Here is a 15,653-nt window from a genome sequence, read left to right as displayed (position 1 = left end):
CTCCGGCCCAGTGCAGTAACCGCTAACCCGCACTGCCTGGGATTGCAGCTCCCTGCAGCCCAGTGCAGTAACCGCTAGCCCGCGCTGCCCGGGATTGCAGCTCCCTCCGGCCCAGTGCAGTAACCGCTAGCCCGCGCTGCCCGGGATTGCAGCTCCCTGCAGCCCAGTGCAGTAACCGCTAGCCCGCACTGCCCGGGATTGCAGCTCCCTCCGGGCCGGTGCGGGAGGAGCAGGCGGGTGGGAGCCCGGGGTGGGTGCGGCCGCCTCGTGCTGGGGGAGCTGGCGCAGGAGCCCCGCCCCGCCCCTCATGAATATTCACGAGACTTAAATCCCCCCGCAGCCGTTCTTGGCCGTGGCGCCTGTAACGGGCGGGCGGGGCGGCCATGAGCTCGGCGGGGCGCGGCTGGGCCGAGCCGGACACCGCCCGCCTGGCGCGCAGCGTGAGTGGCCCGGCCCGGCCCCCAGCGCCCCTACACCCCTGTTACCCCCCGCACCCCCGCCTGCCCCCTGTTACCCCCCAGTTCCCCGAGCAGCCCCCGTTACACCCGCCTGGCCCCCATCATCCTGCCCCTTATTACCCCCAGTCTCCCGGGCGGCCCCCGTTACCCCCCCGCCTGCCCCCCGTTACCCCCAGCCCGAGCTCCCTTTAACCCCACCTGCCCCGATACTCCAGACCCTGAGCTCCTCTTACCCCCCATCTGCCCCGTTTCCCCCAGTTCCTGAGCTCCCCTTACCCACGCCTGCCCCCATTACCCTTGAGCTTCCCTTACCCCCGCCTGCCCTGTTACCCCCCAGCCTCTGAGCTCCCCTTACCTACGCCTGCCCCCATTACCCCAACCCCTGAGCTTCCCGTACCCCCGCCTGCCCTCTGTTACCTCCCCAGTCTCTGAGCTTCCCTTACCCCCGCCTGCCCTCTGTTACCCCCCAGCCTCTGAGCTCCCCTTACCCACGCCTGCCCCCATTACCCTTGAGCTTCCCTTACCCCCGCCTGCCCTGTTACCCCCCAGCCTCTGAGCTCCCCTTACCTACGCCTGCCCCCATTACCCCAACCCCTGAGCTTCCCGTACCCCCGCCTGCCCTCTGTTACCCCCCCAGCCCCTGAGCTCCCCTTACCCACGCCTGCCCCATTACCCCCAACCCCTGAGCTTCCCGTACCCCCGCCTGCCCTCTGTTACCTCCCCAGTCCCTGAGCTCCCCTTACGCCCGCCTGCCCTCTGTTACCCCCCCAGCCCCTGAGCTCCCCTTACGCCCGCCTGCCCTCTGTTACCCCCCCAGTCCCTGAGCTCCCCTTACCCCCACCTGCCCTCTGTTACCCCCCCAGTCCCTGAGCTCCCCTTACCCCCGCCTGCCCTCTGTTACCCCCCCAGTCCCTGAGCTCTCCTTACCCCCAACCTGCCCCCTGTTACGCCACCCCTCCTGTTTCCCCCGAACTCCTCTAAGCGGGCCCCGTTACCCGCACCTTCCCACCTGCCCCCTGTTAGTCCCAGCCACTGAGCTCCCCTTATTCCCCACCCCCCTCTGTTACCCTTCCCCCCTTTGCACCTGCCCCCTTTTACTCCGCCCCTCCTGTTACCTCAACCCCTGAGGTCCCCTTACCCCGTCTGCCCTCTGTTACCCCCAGTCCCTGAGCTCCCCTTACCCCCCCGTTACGCCTGCCCCCTGTTGCCCCCAGCCCTCCTGAGTGGCCCCCGTTACGTCCACCTGCTCCCTCTTACCCTGCCCCCCTGTTACCTCCAGCCCTGAGCTCCCCTTACCCCCCCCCCCACCCTCCTGCCTGCCCCCGCTTACTTTGCCCCTCCTGTTACCTACAGCCCTCCTGAGCGGCCCCCGTTACCTCCGGCTGCCCCCTCTTACCCTGCCCTTTTACCCCCCAGCCCCTCTGAGCGGCCCCCATTTCCTCCTGCCCGCCCCCTCTGTTTCCCCCAGCCCCTGAGCTTTCCTTACCCCCACCCCCCGCTTGCCCCCTATTACCCTGCTCCTCCTGTTACTCCCAGCCTCAAAGCTCCCCTTACCCCACCCTTCTGCCTCTCCCTATTACCCCACCCCTTCTGTTACCCCCAGCCCCTAAGCTCCCCTAACCTCCCACCCCATCACCTGTCCCTGTTCCCCCCCAGCGTCCTGAGCTCCCCTTACCCACACCCTATCACCTGCCTCTACCCTCCTCTACCCTGTCTTTCTGTTACCCCCTAAACCCATTACCTGATTGCCTGCACATTGTCCCTGGCCCTCGTGTTGCCCCAACCTCCTGAGCCCGTTACCTCCATTATCCCATTGCCTGCCCCTCATTATGCCCTGACTCCCGTTACTCTGTTTTCCTGTTACCTCTGGCCTCTCTTATCCTGTTACCCCCAAACCCCTGTTGCCTTGTCCTCGAGTTACTCCCATCCCCCTGAATCTGCATCCTGTGGGGCCACCACAATCCCTTTCTTACCCCATCACTTGGCCCCCCCCATGCCCCTGTTACTCTGTTACCCCCACCGTCCCAGTCCCCCTGCCTCTGGTGTCCCTGTTGCCCTCTGCCCCATTGCCCTCCTGTGTGACTCATGTCCCTTCTCCCTTCCAGTTCTCTGGACTCTGCACCCCCCAGAGGAACCTCGGGAGCATCCGGAATGTCAGCTTCCCCAGCGTAGGTAAGGGCCTGGCTGGGGTAGCAACTTCCGTGAGCGCTGGCCTCGTGACTGGGGACCCGCTCCATGGCTCCGCCTGTCCCACGGCAGGTCAGTCAGAGGAAAGGGTCTGGCTTTGCTTTCCCCTGGGTTCCCAGTCAGGGCAGTGACCACTTGTGTAACCAAACCCTGGGAAAGCCAATGCAGAGTAAAACTGAATTGAAAGCAGAACAGCCGGTTTTGAATTCCGGCCCGTGTGCTGAGTCGACTATCTGACAAGCATTTGCTTATCGGATAGTATTTTGACTAGTCGATATCCCCTCCTTTGCTGCCTCTATAAGATAGAGGCAGCGAAGGGGAGGGAGGGGTACTTGGTGCTGCCACTTTGAAACCCCCAGGCAGCTTTTCAAAGGGGCAGCTCCAGCACAGCTGATCCGTGGATCAGCTGTGTGGCAGCTGCCTCTTTAAAATGCCGCCTGTGCACCTTTCAAAGGGGCAGCCGTGGAGCCCGGGAACAGCTGGGGAGTCCCAGCTGACCCCTGGTCCACTGCCCCTTTAAAACGGGCAGAAGCAGCAGTTTCAAAGGGAAGCAGCCGCACAGCTGACCCTGGGCTCTGCGCAGCATTTCCCTGAAAACCAGGGTCACGGGACTCCCCAGTTGATCCCGGCTTCCGGGGAATCGCTGCAGGGAGTCTGGGGTCAGCTGGGGAGTTGACATGCATCTGACGAAGTGGGTCTTTGCCCATGAAAGCTTATGCTGCAACACTTCGGTTAGTCTGTAAGGTGCCACAGGACTCCTCGCCGCTTTTGCAGATTCAGACTAACACGGCTACCCCGCTGATACTCGTTACTAAGGGATAGTTAATCCGAATAATGTCCTGTGTAGACTGCCCCAACAGTGTCCATATATTGAGGAGTAGCTGATCCTGCTCTTTGGATTTGGCTCCTCGTAGACCTTCCACTTCTTGGCAGTGTAAATAGCCTGGCCCACTCTGCAGACGTTCAGCTGATTGCCACATTGTCTGTGCTGTTCCTTAGGTTGGGAACAGCCTTTTCAGAAGCTCAGTCTCTTCTGCGGTAACCGCATCTCTTGAGCTCCACCAGGCGCATCTCCATTCTTGTCCTGTGGACAGTGCATTCTCTCTGACATGCCATCTGGTGCCTGCTTGTTCAGTTCCGTGTTTCTTGTGTGAGGCCTGGTTATTTGCACCACAGCGGTGTGGAGGCAGGGAAAGGGGATTTGTGTGCAGCCACAAGAGTCAGGCTAAGTCTGTGGCCAGACAGCGCGAGAACTGTAAGAAGCGCTGCCTTCACCTCTCGCCTCCATACGGAGATAAGGATGGAATGCTGACTCCATGAGAACCTTGAGATAAAGTAGCATCTGGGAGGAACTAAGAGATAATTGTTAGCCATTGTTGTATGTAATGGGAAAGTATATATATTGCTGCTTTTATTGTTTGTATTCGAAGATCTGTATGAGGAAGGGGGAGGCCACCCTCCCTGTCCGGCTGCAGTCTTCCCTTGCAATTGCTAGTAAAATAAACTGACTCTGACTTGTTGCTTGCAAACGCAGAGTGAGGACTTTCCACAGTGGTAATGTCTGCGTCCTCTCACCTTTCATCAGGTGACTCAGACCCTGCCCTTTGCATTTGATCCTCTATAAGCCACTCTGAAGTGCCCCTGTCTTTTGGTTTGATTTCCCCATATTTATGTTTCTAATTTGTTCATGTAACCATGGGTATTTTCAGTAGGTGTACAACTGTAACCCTTTCGTGCATCTCACTATGCTCTTGGACTAGGGCAGTGACACTTGTGGCAGAGGGTTCTAACAGGTTATGTACTGTGTAAAAATGATCTCCTTCTCCAAATTTCAGTTCATTCTCTTTCAGTTTCATGGGCTGTCCTATTTTCTCTCTCTCTCTCCGTATTAGAACAAAAGAAGTGCTTTTATCTACTCTGTGCCCTAGTCTATAAATTCGTTGTTGCCCTCTTCTTTGTCTCTTTTCTAAAAGAAGTGTCCTGCCCATTTCCGTGTGTCATATGCAAATCTTTCCATTTTCTTTGTTTTTTCAAAGTGTATTATCTATGAGAAGTCCTGTGGCACCTTATAGACTAACAGATTTATTCGAGCATATAGTCTGTGCTGACTTCTGAGTGGCTGTATCTTTTAAAATCTTGGCTTGCGAATAATTGTTGGCTATCCAACAATCAGTGTGGCACATATCATGTGTTGTTTTAAAAATGGATGTATTCTATTGTATGCTTGTACATTCAATGTAAGTTTTGTGATTTTCTTTCCTTAAGGGAAAAAATATGCAAATTATGGAGAAGAGGAGGATAAGGAAGACGATAAAGGTGGGATCACACAACTTTTTTTTAATTGTATCCTTTGGTATATATGGCTGTGACAATTTTCTTCCACTATTTGATCTGAGGAAGTGGGTCTGGCCCACGAAAGCTCATCACCTAATAAACCATCTTGTTAGTCTTTAAAGTGCTACATAGTCCTGTTTTTTGTTACAGCTTTTTCAGGCTCTACTTGATTAAAGGGCCACTGCCAAATCTATGTAGTTTAGAATTAGAATCTTCTGGCTGTGTTTTGGCTTTGTGGATGTGTGTACAATGACTCCACTTGTCCCTGGGAATAACTGGGCAGTTATTCAATAAAACATACAAGAGCTCTGCATTCTCAGTCCTTCAGGTGACAGGGTTCTTGTTTTTTTGATTTGGTGTTTGCTCCCATTCGTAATATGTCTGGAAAGAGTAGTGCGGTGTGGTAATGAATAAACCAGTGTTAGTCACATATGGTGTTATCAAACTATTAAAAAATTACAGTCGTGAGATTTAAATAGTCAGAAACAATCACAATTTGAATCACACTTAAATAATAATAGAATATCAGTTTAAATTTAGCATGGAGGCATGCAGTAAAATATCTGGCACATAAATACCTTGCAATGTTGGCTACAACAGTGCCATACAAGCATCTGTTTTCACTTTCAGATGACTTGGTAAATAAGAACTGAAGGGCATCATCTCCTGTAAATGTAAACGAGCTCCATTGTCTCTACAGGAAGGAGGACTGAATGGACTTATAGTCTCTCAAGTATTACAACATTTTGCTTTTAAATAGCATTATGTTAAAAAAGTCTACATTTGTAAGTTGCGTTCTCATGATAGAAATTGCACTACGAGGTAAAAATACTCTCTCATCCCTTTTACAGTGCAAATATTTGTAATAAAAATAATATAAAATGAGCACTGTACACCTTGTATATCATGTTATATATTGACTCAGTGTGTGTGGAAATGTAGGAAAACAGCCAAAATATAATGAATTTTATTGATATTCTGTTGTTAAACAATGGAATTACAATTGTGATTAATCACAACTTTATCTAGTTAATTTATTTTGCATTAATTGATTGTATTAACATCAATTAATTAACAGCCCCAGTTGCAAGATGTATGTTATATATTTATTACTTCATAAATGTTCATTCTGCTTCAAAAGTTATAGAAACAGCATATTCTCTGCTCCAAAGAGCTTATAGTCCAACACGCAAGACACGTAATGCAAATGAGGCAAAACAACTTAAATTGTATTTTTGCCATGGTTCTTAATTCTAGAGGAGGCTAAGTTTCTGTAACAAAAGTTTATTCTGGTTAATTGGTTAAAATAGATTCTCCTTACTTTTGCTCTCCCATTCTCAAAAGGTATTCTCAGATTCAACAAGATTCTTATTAACTTCCTGTTTTAAACATTTATGTTGCAGAAGTGACGGCTGTTCAGTTGTGAGTAAAGTCATTCCTGTGTACTGTTTGTACAGTCAAGTGTTTAGGGTTTTGTTTAGATGGGAGGTGCGATATAAAAGTGAAATTGACATTGAGATCCGTAGGGGGGGGAAGGGGAAGGGGGAGAGGGAGAGATATGAAGTGGTCAGCCCCACTAGGGCTCTGTATATGGGAATTTGTCTTCGCCACTCCTGGGTTACATGGTTATAGCCCACTTGTTGATGTGGTATATTCGAAACGGAAAATGTTTCTATTTTTCATCATAGCTATTTGTTACAAGTCCCTGCTTTTAGTACCACCCGCTGTCTTTCTATTGTGTCTGTATGGCACCTAGCACAAGGGGGCCCTTGGCCATGACCAGCATTTCTTCCTTGCCGTGGTCACCAACCCGTCGATCGCGAAGCGTTCGGGCAACCCACCCCCCATTTTCCCCCCACCCCCGAGAAGCCCCACTACCTACCTCTAGTGTAGTGCCAGCTTCCCGCGGGGTGGACGGAAGTCCTCTCTGAAGCCCGCGTCACTTCTGGGAGTTCTGGAAGTGCGCGGGCTGCCCCCCCTCCCACAGCTCGGTTGTGTGCTGGGGGAGGAGGCGTTGGCCCTAGAGGAGGAGTGTGGAGGCTTCCCTGCACCGCCGGCGCTGGAGGGGTGAGTCGGGCGCAGGGGTTTGGCCGCGCTGCGGGAGGGGAGGGAGTTGGCCGGGCCGCACCGTGGGAGGGGGGTTTGAGCCCGGGGCAGGTGCCCGCGGGGGTTGGCTGCGCTGCAGGAGGGGAGGGGCCACACCGCGCCACGGAAGGGGGGTTTGGCCCTGCCGCGGGAGGAGTGGGGGTTGCCCCTGAGGCAGGCTTCCACTGCGGTTTGGCCCCGCCGCAGGAGGCAGGGGTTAGCCCCGGGGCAGGCACGCTCAGGGTTTCCCTGCGCCGCGGGGGGCCCGGAGGAGGCATGTCCTGGCTTCCCGCGGGGGGGGGGAGAATCCTGGGAGGAGGCAGATGCAGGTGACTCTGCTGCCACTGGCACCCTGTCCCCGCTTCCCAGACTCCACTCCCCGAACTCTGTCCCCACTGGCACCCTGTCTCCAGTTACAGAACTCTGTCCCCACTCCCGTCCCCACTCCCCGAACTCTGTCCCCACTGGCACCCTGTCCCCAGCTACAGAACTCTGTCCCCACTCCCATCCCCACTCCCCGAACTCTGTCCCCACTGGCACCCAGTCCCCAGCTACAGAACTCTGTCCCCACTCCTGTCCCCACTCCCCGAACTCTGTCCCCACTGGCACCCTGTCCCCAGCTACAGAACTCTGTCCCCACTCCCGTCCCCACTCCCCGAACTCTGTCCCCACTGGCACTCTGTCCCCACTCCCATCCCCACTCCCCGAACTCTGTCCCCACTGGCACCCTGTCTCCAGCTACAGAACTCTGTCCCCACTCCCATCCCCACTCCCCGAACTCTTTCCCCACTGGCACCCTGTCTCCAGCTACAGAACTCTGTCCCCACTCCCGTCCCCACTCCCCGAACTCTGTCCCCACTGGCACCCTGTCCCCTGCTGCAGAACCGAGTCCTCTGCCCTCCCAGTACCCTGTTCCCTCTTCCCTGCCCCCAGCCGCAGAACTCTGTCCCCACAAAATGTATAATTATAAATGCTTCATTTTAGATGTAAATAGCATGAATAAAAAACAGACCATTTCTTTCATAATTATAAACACGTGATTTTAATTTTATATATTGCATAATTTAAAAATAAAGTGTTTATCAGAGTGTGTAAGTAAGGGCTGGGGATAGCAAGTGATGGACAGGAGGAGAATAGAGAGGGCGGGGCTTCAAGGAAGGGGCGGGGCGGTAGATCTTCGCCTGTTCTGAGATTTAAAAAGTGATCTTCGGTGTAAAAAGGTTGGAGCCCACTATGTTACGACAATACAAATAATAAACCTAATCATCAAGGTTGCCTGACACTTCCCAGTATAAGACCTTGTTTTCAAATGGCTATAGCTTAGCCACATTTTAACCATTTGGGCTGAAACTTTCCATGTCAGTATCTGCTTCAGGCTGTGCTGTTTTTGGAAATTTTTAGCCAAAATGGTGTAGCTATTTCTGAGAACAAGGCTATGGAAAATACATTATTGTGCTATATTCTGTTTGCTCTGGTTGAGAAACTTTAGTGCCCCATTCTTTAGAGAAGGGACTAGAAATCTGGCAGGTGGATCGATGGCCTTCGGGTCAGAGCTGTGCCTGTGCTGTTCTAAGAATGTGCGTCCAGATCTGGCGAAGTTAAGAGCCATTCAAAAGTCTCTTTGCATGTGCACAGTAGACTTGCTGGAGTGTCTAAAATCAGTTCTGCCAAGGTTCTGTGTGGACTGAGCACATTCCAGCCCTTCAGTCCCTGTGCTTGGCTGCTGCAGACTGGGCTGGGATCAGGTGGATGTGAGAGCAGGAGATGGATCCGCCACGTGCGCACGGGCAGCCTGGAGAAGGAAAGTGTGTGGCTTGCATCAGAGGAGACAAGAGCCAGAGCAGAGTGGCATGGGATGCAGATTGGGACTAGACATCTTCGGGGAGAAACTAAGATTGTCAGGGTAGGCAGCTGGGGATTGGGCATGGATTGGGGACTGGGGGGAGAACCATCTGATGGGGAGAGGGAGCAGGGAGAGAGCTGGACCCTCTGGGCCAAAAGACAGGGACAGGGAGGGGGTGGAGCACAGAAAAGAGCTGGAGATTGGATGAGGCGCCCGGAGTGGGGGGCAGGGAGGGAGCAGTGGAGGTTGGTGGTAAGACGGGAGAACTGGCACCGTCTGGGCAGAGGAGGCTGAGATGGGGGATGGGACTGTCATGAGGAGCCGGTGTGGGGAAGAAACAGGCCGAGGGGCAGAGCAGAGGGGACATGGCAGAGCTCCAGGGAGAAGGGTCTATGCCCACTAGGGCGGGATTTCTCAATCTTTTTTTTAAAAAAATAAAGTACCCCTTTAAAAAATTATAAGTAACCCCAGACCCCTGTTCTAACCCAGTGCCCCCCCCCCCCACAGAGCCAGGCACCCCCAGCCCCTGCTCTAACCCAGTGCCTTCCCCCTCCCACAGAGCCAGGCACCCCCAACCCCCACGCTCTAACCCAGTGCCCTCTCCCCCCCCCCCCCCCGCAGAGCCAGGCACCCCCAACCCCCCTGCTCTAACCCAGTGCCCTCTCCCCCCACTCGCAGAGCCAGGCACCCCCAACCCCCCCGCTCTAACCCAGTGCCCTCTCCCCCCCCCAAACTGAGTCCTCAAAGCAGCATTTTTCTTTCTTCAAAGTTCAGTGTCGATAGAAATACTTTTGTGGTTTGGTTGCATGCACTGAAATTAGTGTTTACTGATTACAGATCTAATCCTTCTAAGACAAATCATCATTCATATACATAATGGGGGATGGTGACTCAAGGCTTCCTGGCCCCATGAATTCTGGCATTTCCTAAATTTTAAGTGTTTGATTTTGCAACCTTAACAGTCTTTTCGTGCAGGTTTTTGTGTATAATTTTTTTTTTTTAAGAAACTGAACAAAAAATCTATAACGTGCAGACGACATCCACATAGGGCATCAGCAGGGTTGGGACCTTAGAGCTGGTGCACAGAACTCTGGCCTTTGAGCTGAGGTGGTAACTGTTAGTAGTAGGTTGTCATCCTCTCTGTGGACCAGCTCTAGAGAGGGATGGAACGTTTTGCCAGCAGGTTACACAGATAGTTGCTGACAGCAGAGGAATGGAACGACTTGGTTCTCTTTTGGATTCTCAAAGACACAGTCCCCCTGCCTGTTCCCCAAGCTTTTCATTCCTTTTGCCCGATTCACTGCAAGACGTCTTCAGCCTAGTTCTGTTTCTTCCCCACCCCGGCTCCTCGTCCCAGACTGTCCCCTATCCACTCAATCCTACTCTCCTTTTCATGGCTTCCCATCCTAGCCTCAGTTTCTTTTTCCCCTCCCCTTTCCCAGACTCCTTGTCACCAGTCTTCTTCCCCAGTCACTTCCATTCTTTCTCCTGGTTCCTCGCCCAGTCGGTCTCCCCGTTCCTCCCTCCCCTGCCAACACCGAGGCAGAGGCCGTGGCTCGCCTACAAACTTGCTCAAGTCTTGCTGCGTCAGTCAGGTGCTACGAGGTGTTGGGAAAAGCCCTGAGTACAGAGCCAGAAGCACAATATGGTCTCTCAGCTGCACCCACATTGGGAGCACAGACCAGCAGAGCCTTCCAAGTATAGATCCTGGCTACTCTCCCTCCCACGGCTCCTCGCTAGTCTCCCATCCTTGCCCCAGCTGCTTGCCCAGTTTTTGTCCAGTCAGTCCCAGTTCTCCCCCATGCCCCAGGGCATCGGATCTGTCACGGGGGGACTAAGTGCATATTGCACAGGCGTTTCTAACTTAATTCTGGCGTTTTCTAACTTTTGAGCATGTGACTTTACAGCCTCAGTATTTGTACGTATTTTTGTGTAGCTTCAGATCACTTGTCTAGCCACTGAATCGGCTCATTCTCCTTCCTCATGCATGTGTCCAAATAGGAGTGGCGCTTTGGTAGGAGACTGGACCTCTCAGGGTAGGTCCCTCAAAAGCAGAGTTTTGCTGCCATTCTATGCTAGGAATATCGGATTGTACAACATGCTCGTTGCACAGAGCTGTGTCCTAAGCAGAATCCCTGCAAGTAATTGTGGCTGTTAGAAAAAGCTGAGGCTTGGAGTTGGAGTAAAACCCTATTCTGATTGTGGGTCATCTGAACAGCATTCAACTAGAATGACTTAAAATGTTGCCTACACATGGAACTATTCAGGAGCAGCTCTTCCTGAAGAACTCCCTGTGCGAATGCTTTTGTTCTGCACTTTTATTTGTATTGTGGTGTTTGACTTGCCATAGAGCTAGGAGGCCTGGTCATGAACCACGACAAGCGCAGAGCAAGTGACTGACTATGCCCCAGAGTGCTCTCAGAATCGGAGGGTGGGTGTAGATGGAGAGAGTGCGGAGCCGGTCGGATGTGAGGCAGCAGTCTCTCCGCACAGATTGTCAGGAGCCGCTCAGTTTGTAGACGAACTCGAGTAGTGGTCAAGTCCTTTGTGTTGAGGATGAAGGGGGGATCAAACCGTTTCATGCAGTACATAGAGCTCTCCGTGGGTTCTGCATTTCAAAACAGCACCAAGTGCACTGCTGAGAGAAGAAGAAAGGGTAAGATGGGAGAATCTACAGAGGAGCGTCAGGGACAGCACAAGGTCTCTGGGGTGAAAGAGGCAGGGTAGAGCACTTGCTGAGGAGGGCAGAATCTCAGAGCTGGAGTACCAACGAGCAGTCCTGTGACACCTCAGGGTATGTCTACACTACCCCGCTAGTTCAAACTAGGAGGGTAATGTAGGCATACCGCACTTGCAAATGAAGCCCGGGATTTGAATTTCCCGGGCTTCATTAGCATAAGCGGGGAGCCGCCATTTTTAAATCCCCACTGGTTCGAACCCCGTGTAGCGCGGCTACATGGGGCTTGAACTAGGTAGTTCGGACTAGGAGGTGTACCGGTAGTTCGGTACACGGGGCTCGAACTAGGTAGTTCGGACTAGGAGGTGTACCGGTAGTTCAGTACACGGGGCTCGAACTAGGTAGTTCGGACTAGGAGGTGTACCGGTAGTTCGGTACACGGGGCTCGAACTAGGTAGTTCCACGAGGTGTACCGGTAGTTCGGAATAGGAATCCTAGTCCGAACTACCTAGTTCGAGCCCCGTGTAGCCGCGCTGCACAGGGTTCGAACCAGCGGGGATTTAAAAATGGCGGCTCCCTGCTTATGCAAATGAAGCCCGGGAAATTCAAATCCCGGGCTTCATTTGCAAGTGCGGTATGCATACATTACCACCCTAGTGCGAACTAGCGGGGTAGTGTAGACATACCCTCAGAGACTAACACAAATATCCAGTGCTTTGAGCTCAGGTGGGCAAACACATTTCCTGGGATAAGCTGGAGAGGAATAACAGAAAGCGAGTGTTTTGGAACCAAAAAGGCAGCTGTAGGAGGTGTAGTAGCACACTGGTTAGATGGAGTTTGCAAGATGAGCTAGATTGGGCCAGGGAGCCTCTTGTGTTGGCTTGGGCAAGCACAGCAGGTTGACAAGTCCAGATGGGGGCAGATTCCAATGTTTGGCAGGGTTACGGGCCAAGATGGGGTCGATGGAGGGGCAGCAGAGTGGTTTTCTTTATCCTCCAAGGGCGCATGTCCAGGGTTGCATTGTTTGAGGTCGTCCCATCATCCCATCTTGCATGAATTGACTCGATTTGTTTTTCTTTCTGGGACCTTATTTATTTTTTGGTTTTAAAAACTCTCCTTTTGTAGCATTTCAGATGCAAGAGTTAAGCTGTGACTTTTCTACAGCCTGCCAGGTGTGGTGAACTGTTTCCTTTGCTCTTTTTTTCATGCTCACAGTGGATTTAGCAGAAAATTCCCTTTTAAACAAGCTTATCCGGAACTCTCTGGTAGAATCCAGTCATCATGTTGAAGTCCTGCAGCGAGATCCCAGCTCCCCTCTCTTCTCCGTAAAAAGCTTTGAAGAGCTGCACCTGTGAGTACCTGGGGCACACTGAACACGGGCAGTCTCAGAGCTGCGTCCCGCAGTAACTAACCGGGCACCGTAGCCCTCTTCTGTCACTCAACTCCCTTGAATTGCCAGTGATAGTAAATGGCAGCAAAACCCAACTACAGCTAGAATGGGGAAAACACGCAGACCCACAGTAAAGGATCCATCTGTTCTACCGTACTCTGATTTATGCAGCTAACGCATCCTGGGACCATTCCCAAACCCAGGTTGAAATGTGATTGTTCTCCACCTCTGTTTTAACACTGCTGTCTAGTTACCATCGTTATAGACACCTTAAAAAGACCCAAGAGATTGTTTTTCCATTAGCCATAATGGAAACTGTTTTAATGATGGTAAATACATAGGCTAAAATAATTCCTAAACACGATTTAAGCATGTCGAGTCTTTCCACACAACAGCGCAAATCCAGACTTAGTAAGGTTGGATCGTGGATGTTTCATAACCATGTTTAAACAGGGTTAAGGTTAGGCCTAGAAGCAATATTTCCCAGGGAAACCTGGAAGTGTATTGGAAACGATGGGGTTCCGTCAACAGACGAGTCTTCCCTCTGTCTGCTGGATGACAGCCACAGCAAGGAGCGGCTGAACTCATGTCTTCATAAGTTTTAAAACCAAACCTGATCTGCAGCAAAGCATTGTGGGGGACGTCTCTCTCCAGCATGAGTGTGGTGCCTGGCGCAGAGCGCTGGCATTGGTCAGAATTTCATACTAGAAGATGAGTTGGGCAATGATTTGTTTCATAGGGGCCATAGAAGAAGTTGTGAAAGGTGGCACCTAGCTGCCTTCTTCAGCAGGATTGGGGACTGGTTGAATAGAGCCGGGGGCAATATTTGAGCAAAGACATTTAATGTGTAAGAGGCAAGTAGTAACCCTGGTAAAGCATTTTTGCATCCCCGACTTCTAAAGAATTCCTGTCTGTCTGGGCCATCTCTTCAGGATTCAGGGTGTCCCGTGCACCCTCCTGAGTGGGTAGCTGGGTAAAACTGCTTTGGAAGGTGGGGAGGGAACCCCTCAGTTGTGATGGGGGTAGCCCGTGGGTTTGGTAGATGATAGGGATGTGAAAGGTTAACTGGCAAGCATCACCCGAAATGGGCAATACTCACCGGTTCTAGTTAACCACAGGGCCTGGAGCAGCTCCCTGCCTGCCCCAGGCCGGGGCTACTCCAAGCTGCATGGGGCCCACCGCAGGCTGGGCCCAGCTTGTCGTCTGCAGGTTACAGGCTGGCTCCTCTCTGCCAGCCCTGCTCCTGGGAAGCTGGCTGCAGTGCCTGCAGCGAAGCCGCCTTGCAAGTGGGGCCAGCAGGGGCTGCAGACCCACTTCTGGGGGGGCTGCTACACAGTGGCAGCAAAGACCCCTCCGCAGGGGGAACCTGGCGGCTCCGTGGCAGCAAAGCCCCCTCCCCAGGGGGGAAGCCGGCGGCTCCGTGGCAGCAAAGCCCCCGGGAGCGGGGCCGGCGGCTCCGTGGCAGCAAAGCCCCCTCCCCGGGAGCGGGGCCGGCGGCTCCGTGGCAGCAAAGCCCCCTCCCCGGGAGCGGGGCCGGCGGCTCCGTGGCAGCAAAGCCCCCTCCCCGGGAGCGGGGCCGGCGGCTCCGTGGCAGCAAAGCCCCCTCCCCGGGAGCGGGGCCGGCGGCTCCGTGGCAGCAAAGCCCCCTCCCCGGGAGCGGGGCCGGCGGCTCCGTGGCAGCAAAGCCCCCTCCCCGGGAGCGGGGCCGGCAGGATGTGGGTGGCTCTGCGGTGGGCTCTTCCTACTGCAGAGTCCGCCACGCATGTAACCGTGTAGCTGCTGAGATTTTCCCGGTTTAACCGACTTCTCACCTCCCCCGCAGATGAGCGTGTCCCCAGCCTCTCTCTGGACGTGCCCCTGGGGCTGCCTCTGACTAGAGGCTGCCAGGCCAAGTTCTGTGCTCAGACATGAAGCTCTTTTTTCTCGGACTCCGCTGAGACTGCCGTGCCCAGTTCCGCGAGATAGGCTAAGCTAACCGCTGCTGGCGGGGCTGGCTCTTCCCAAATCCTGTAAATGCTTTGGGATCAGTAATTTCACGTGCCTGAACGTCCTGATGCTGGAGCAAAAGACGTGAGACACGTCCCAGAGTGCACATTCCTTAGTAGGCCTTGGGAAGCCGATCAGAGGTACATGATGGCCTATCTCAGATGGGGGTACGTGACACTGGACAGGGGCGCACAGCCTGGCAGGAGTTAAAAGCACTGTCCTAGGGCATCCCAGTCGCTTGCTTGTAAATGGTTTTGTCCTGATTTGACAGGAAGAACGAGTTATTACAAGGGATTTATGCAATGGGCTTCAACAGGCCGTCCAAGATCCAGGAGACAGCCCTTCCTATGATGCTGGCTGACCCGTGAGTACTTGCAAAACAAGGTGTAAACGTGCCATTTGTATTTGCTCCCTATGCTCCTGTCTTTGCCCTTCTGGTCACAGGCGTAGCTTGGCTGCTGGGGGGAGGCAGTGCTTGGGCCGGCTCTGCATGGCGGGACCCAAAGAGGGAGCATTGCTTCTGCCCTCCTCCCCTCCATAGCCCACCCAGCCTGTTTGGGGTGAGGGCGGGGTAGGGGGCAACCGAACATCATACTCGGGGCAGCGCCCCAGGGCTGAGGAGCCGCGGGTGCAGGGGAAAGGCAGCCGAGGGGTAGCTCAGGGTGCTGCTGGGAGGCCCCTCTGCGGTCGCTC

General features: G+C 53.6%; 1 protein-coding gene across 3 annotated transcripts in view; it reads left to right on the top strand.

Annotated features, from left to right (window-relative positions):
• Positions 1 to 310: 310 nt before the first annotated feature.
• DDX25 (DEAD-box helicase 25) overlaps positions 311 to 15,653 on the top strand; it is a 30,721-nt gene continuing 15,378 nt past the window's right edge. The window contains exons 1-5 of one of the 3 annotated variants that reach the window (XM_075909606.1): positions 311 to 440; positions 2,564 to 2,717; positions 4,911 to 4,961; positions 12,800 to 12,935; positions 15,232 to 15,324. In XM_075909606.1, the coding sequence (XP_075765721.1) occupies positions 384 to 440; positions 2,564 to 2,717; positions 4,911 to 4,961; positions 12,800 to 12,935; positions 15,232 to 15,324 (491 nt within the window). In that variant the 5' untranslated portion in view covers positions 311 to 383. The remainder of the gene's footprint in view (positions 441 to 2,563; positions 2,718 to 4,910; positions 4,962 to 12,799; positions 12,936 to 15,231; positions 15,325 to 15,653) is intronic. The other 2 variants (XM_075909607.1, XM_075909605.1) reach the window with 2 other exon arrangements.

The sequence above is a fragment of the Pelodiscus sinensis genome, chromosome 26 (assembly GCF_049634645.1).
Source record: "Pelodiscus sinensis isolate JC-2024 chromosome 26, ASM4963464v1, whole genome shotgun sequence".
Classification (NCBI taxonomy): Eukaryota; Metazoa; Chordata; order Testudines; family Trionychidae; genus Pelodiscus; species Pelodiscus sinensis.
Note: the sequence above shows the minus strand (reverse complement) of the source record. Positions and strands in the feature narration are given on the sequence as shown.